General features: G+C 35.9%; 1 protein-coding gene across 1 annotated transcript; it reads right to left on the reverse strand.

Annotated features, from left to right (window-relative positions):
* Positions 1–805: 805 nt before the first annotated feature.
* LOC145000359 (Rhodanese/Cell cycle control phosphatase superfamily protein) lies at positions 806–4585 on the reverse strand. The gene is made up of 12 exons (XM_078959569.1): positions 4354–4585; positions 3425–4212; positions 3222–3336; positions 3030–3107; positions 2804–2896; positions 2413–2496; positions 2210–2308; positions 2018–2074; positions 1752–1782; positions 1393–1439; positions 1247–1305; positions 806–1171 (listed from the first exon to the last, which is right to left on the reverse strand). The coding sequence occupies exons 1-12, from the start codon at positions 4399–4401 to the stop codon at positions 967–969; spliced, it is 1704 nt and encodes a 567-aa protein (XP_078815695.1). The 5' UTR covers positions 4402–4585; the 3' UTR covers positions 806–966.
* Between the last annotated feature and the right edge of the window lie 1081 nt (positions 4586–5666).

Consider the following 5666-nt stretch of genomic DNA (forward strand, 5'->3'; position numbering starts at 1 on the left):
ACAGATTAAGTGATTTCGTTATTCAAATAATTTAGGTCCTGATACTAGATAGGAATCCTGACAATGGGGCGGGTTTTGAGCGAATCGACCTTGATCCAAACCCATTTAACAAATTTCAAAATCTAATCCAAACCCGCTCCGTAACTCGCAGGGTTTTGAATAATCAAACCCATACTCTTATCCACCGAATAAATAGATATCCAAATCCACCCCATAACCCGTAGGTTTTTTGAATAATCAAATAAAAATGTTTAATTAGAAAATGCATTACATACTTGATGACTTTCAATTGGAATTAAATTCACTATTGTAGTAACTTCCAATTGATTTTTGAATGTCGAATGCAGTGACAGATAGTAGCAATTGTAAACTTTCTTCCGATTGATAATTAACTTTATTGATTTATAAATGAAATTAATGATTGATTAATGAAGAATAAACCATCTAGAAGTTGACTCCTCGAGTCCTATGTAAAAAATGTTTGGTCTTTGGCATTTTTTTGTTTGGACTTTCAATTAGAATTAAAATTAAACTTTAGACATGATAAAATATAAACATATAATTCTCAAATTTATACGGTGCGGGTTATAAATGGATCGGATCGGTGATGATCCATACCCGACTGTTTTAATAAAATTGTTAGCGGGTACGGATCGTTAACAGGTAAACAAATCAAAAACTATGCTCGTAACTCATATAATTCTTAAGGATTTGGATCGGATCAGGATTAAAACCCGCTCCATTGCCAAGCAGCTTTAAAGGTAAGAACCACCGGATATTTTGATGATTTAAAAAGTAGTCGGTATAAAAGGAAACACAAATCTCCCATAATATTATGCAGCTATACAAATACATTACATTTATGAGTGGTTGTGGAGTCCATTGGTATTTGAATGAAACACAAGAAACCCACCCGCATTTGTGATGAAAGCTTATATATGATTTTGGATGTGTGTCTATTATTTATTATGCTTCAGAGAGATCTGGGTTTGCTGTTGAATCCTGTGGTTGTTCAGGTGGCTGAGATTCATGCTTTGCAGCAGCTTGCAGTACCCTGTTCTGGACATTTACCGAGGAAGGCGAAGTTGGTAAACCATTGCGATTACTTTCCAGCTTCGCAGCCGCCCATGAAATCGCCTGCCCTCCCAACTTAACAGGGACCACAAGTTGCCTTCAACGGATCCATCAATCAATCATTTAATCAATCATTAATTATGTATAATTAACATACATGTCAAATATTTACCCCACATCTCTCTTCAAATCGTTAGAGTCCTCGTAAGAAGCAATCCTTCGATATATAGTCTGGTGTTTGTCAAAAAAGGAATTCATGTAAAAAACTACTAGTATTTAATTTTTTCTTCAACCGTAATATAGATAGTGAAAGAGTACCTGACCAATGCCAGCAACAGCAATGAATTGCAATGTCTTCTCCCACTCTGTTACAAACATACATCACGTATATATCAACGCTTAAAAAATAAACACTAACAGTAACAGCTAATTTTATCATAATTTCTGCAAAATGGGACCCACACTATGAACACATATTATGTGACACGTAAATCACAGAGCCTGGTAGGATACAAGTCCACAATGGAAACTAAAACTCTCTCTCTCACACACACACACATGCCTGCCTCAACAGAGAGATGTAATTATTTTTGTTAAACTTTCAATGAATTTGTGTCTAGTCATGCCAATGTGTTCTATCTACATTCTTGAAAGAATAATTTGGAAAAGATACAAACCTAACAATGCAAATGCAGTTGCCAGAAAACCCTGTAGACAACCAAGCAAGCAATCACAAGAATTAGACCAAAACTGTTATCAGTATCATGATATAAAATTTTGGACGCTTCAAGTATTTCAAATTCAGAAGTATATTGAATGGATATTTTTACTCTTTAATGTTGTTGTAGGACTGTTTTTGCACAATAAACAAACTTAAAATATCTTAAAGTTATATATTAGTACCGAAGGCTAGTGGATCCTGCACATAATAAAATAGGCTTACCATGCCATACCCGATAACTTGGAACGGAGTGATACCCTCTAGAATAGCCTCAGCTTCCTGTCATTAATTAAGCCAACTTGGATTAACAGATACATTGAGCAGTTGAGACTTGAGACTAGTTTATCTAAATTTAGTTCAAGACAAGTCCCTAAACTTGATGTACAGGCAGACAAAAGTTAAAATAAATTATACCTCATTTAGTATGGTAAGTGTTGTCTCAGGTTTTGGTTCTTTAACACGCAAACCCTCTTGAACCCAAGAACGGAACCCACCTTGGACCAAGTATGGTCTCTGCCATTTCCAAAAAAAAAAAAAATCAACATTTTAGTAGTAGTAATGATTATAATATTTAACTATCATTAAATCGAAGCTACTACTGCAAAATAAATACTTTCCTTAATCCCAAGTTTCCTCAGTGATCTTGCGATTCCCTTGGAGCGAGTACCATCAGCATCCATCACTATCACCTTCGACCCTTGCTATATATATAGGTCCACACACAGATAGAGGAAACAAGTTATTATATAAAAATGATGCTATTTTTTAGACATAGTCTCTCGATTCTACAAAAATCACTAAGTGCATGGTAGAAGCAGCCCTCAAGGTTTTCATTTTTCAATTCCAGTGTGGATTGGGCGGGCCCATATATGCCATCCACATAATTTACATCTCATCTCATGTGTGATGCTCCTGCAATATAGGGTTGCTGGAAAAACATCCTTTTTCTAACAGCAATGACTGTGCCTTAATTAAACTAAAAAAAAAAAAATCCAGGCAATCACATACTTGAACAACTTTCAAGTTCCGAATGACAGCAGCAACCAATGCATCATCAAGACCTTTCCCACTCTTGAGTAACTTTTTTACACTAGTATCAACCTGAAATTCCATATTAATAAAATGTTAATTAATGGCATTCGCCAAAATGATACAAAATCCTTATTTTTTCTTTGCAACACTCGTGTTATTAGATGACAAAAGGAGAAACAGATCATCTATAGTATGAATCAACCTGAGGATATTCGACACTAGCATATCGAAATCGAGCTGTCCTTCGGAGATCAGGAATTCCATCCCTCTCTCTGAAATCCTTCACATGGATAATGTAATATTTGAGCCATACTTTTCGAGAATGAGATGATAACTTTATACTAATATAAAAACATTTAGAAAAGAAAGGCTAGAAAAAATTACAGTCTCTTGCCTCAGGCCGGACATCAATTAGTGCAACACTTTGTTTCCCATTCAGCAGCTCAAAAGCCAACTTTGGGGATAAGTCTCCAGCATATCCAGCATAGGTCAGGATCCAGTAAGAAGCCCTGTAAGCATCTGAGGATATGTAAGCTAAGCTTCCATCAGAGCATCAGCTGGTTTTTTCAAGAAAGAGGAAAAGAAGGACATCCATACCATAAAGTGGTTGATGTTCCAAGCAAAAGTACAAAAGGGACGATCGGATCACTAGGATCAATGCCAATAATTCTCTCAAATCCTTCTATGGAAACATAAACCTGCTGAAAGGTTGTCCCAATAGGCTTCAACACACCATATGCCTTATCTTCTGAAGAATTTAGCACATTCTGGAGCTCTGGAGGGAGCATATCCTTGGCAGATGCATAAGCATACACCAAAAACATGGCCCCTTCTGATAGCAACTCCTCAACTGTGATGATCACAGTTCTCAACCCATCAACAGCAATACCTCCTGCTTTACTTGATACTCCCTTAGAGTTATTTGATAATCCAGACAATGCACTGCTAAAAGAGAGCTTCAAGTTATTAAGAGAACCATCAATTGCACCATTAACACCCTTTGACGCAGCTTCTACTGATGAAGTGATTGTTTTGAGTGTATTGCTAATAGCAGTGTCTGTATTGCAAACTAGGGCACTAAGGGATTCATTTATTCCAGCAAAAACATCCTCTGAATCTGTTTTTGAAAGGTATTCTGAATATATATCTGGTTTCATGGAAGCAGATGCAGGATCATCTGGAATACTGGTTGCAATAACTGTATTCCGCAGATTAAAAGCCCTGGGCAATGATCTGGCTTTTCCAGTGAATTGATCTGCAAATCTAAGAGAGTTCAACTGCTCAAGCCCTTGTAGATGAACTTTGGCATCATTTTCGATGATGCATTTAACTGTGAATGCCTTGCGACTCAAGGAGAAGTGTCTACACCCTCCATATAGACAAACCTGCAAAAAGTAGTATCATGATTCATAATGTCGTGTGCACAACAAATAATTCGGGTTTTGAGTCGGCCGAAAACAAGATTTAGGGTAAAACTATCCTGGATACTTTTACCATAACAATCCATGAATGATGATAATTCTAACCTGGGAATTTGAAAAACAGTTAGCAATGGTGGAGCAAACGGGCAGCATGTTGAGAAGAAGCCCGCTGGGTGGTTAACAGGTGCAGAATTCCAGTGGGAAGAGCTGAATTTTGACCTGCCAGGCCTTCAAACATGCAGATGGCAAACGAAAGCTGAATTATCCGAATAAAAATGATGTATAATAGCAACGAGAGATTGAGAGGTGGGAAGTGAGTGGGAAGATTGTGTGGCGTCCTCCGGCTCGTTGCCTTATCATCCATCTCATCCGTAATTTCATGTTTATTTCCATCCCATAAATTATTGGGAAAAATACAAATCTAATCTAACCATTTTTGTTAATACTTACCAAAAAATAGCCAATAATACTAACTCAAAAATAGCCTTTAAAACCATAGTCAGCGTTTGGTTGACCACGGTCAACGTCATTGTCAACTATTTTTGGCCCTAAACTACTTTTTGTGCTAATAGACAATTGTCAGTTTTTTGTGGCTCATTAACTCAAAGTATAAAATGAAAAAAAATTCAGATTAGGCAATTTTTTTTTATTATTTTCTTTGGTTTGGCTATGTTTTTCTCTTAATGGAACATCCGAAGAATAACCAAATTTATCTACTTTTCATCAAAATTTTACCGTGTTTGTGATTATGAGTAGGTTTTGTATATGTGGTTAAATTTTTTTTTAAAAAAAATCGAAAATAAAAATATAAAACCGTAGGTTTCATACGAAATCTACGGTGTACAAGTGCCCAATGCACAGATTTGTGCAGTGTTGACTTGTACACCTACAGTTTCGTATGAACCGTATGTAAAAAAAAAATTCATTTTTTTTTTAAAATCGATTCCATAGTATCGGAACTTTATTTATTTTGTTGTCATATATGTATTTTTTTTTAAAAAAAAAAAAAAAAAAAAAAGGAAACCATAGGTTTTTGTAAACCTACGGTGTACAATATATGAAATGATTAAGTCTTATATTGTGTGTTTTCTCTAATTGTTTATCAGATTTTCTTCTTTTATAAAAATTTATTTAACCTTAATGTTTATTTAATTTTGTAGCTTCCAAACAAACGATGATGAGTCACTTATTTCATGCCATAAATTGCATGAAGTTTTGAGTCACTTGAACGGACCCGTGCGCGATCTTTTTTCAACGACTAGCTTCAGTTACTTGTTGGACCTACCAGCTCAGTCCGGAGACAGACTTTTTATTCATGGGTTGTTATTGCGTATGTTGCGTCCTACTGGTGAAACGGACGCCGCTGAATGTTTATATTTTATGTTTTCTAGACGTACACTGTCATTTGGGTCGGAGGA

Source organism: Lactuca saligna, chromosome 6, assembly GCF_052625555.1.
Source record: "Lactuca saligna cultivar CGN05327 chromosome 6, ASM5262555v1, whole genome shotgun sequence".
Lineage (NCBI taxonomy): Eukaryota > Viridiplantae > Streptophyta > Magnoliopsida > Asterales > Asteraceae > Lactuca > Lactuca saligna.

Excerpts from the sequence above, each read along its gene's own strand:
- LOC145000359 (XM_078959569.1), bottom strand. The coding sequence starts at position 4,401 with ATGCTGCCCGTTTGCTCCACCATTGCTAACTGTTTTTCAAATTCCCAG. Across the intron at positions 3,337-3,424 it reads GGAACATCAACCACTTTATG|GGCTTCTTACTGGATCCTGA; the intron begins GTATGGATGTCC and ends AGATGCTTACAG. Across the intron at positions 3,108-3,221 it reads TAATTGATGTCCGGCCTGAG|GATTTCAGAGAGAGGGATGG; the intron begins GCAAGAGACTGT and ends ATCCATGTGAAG.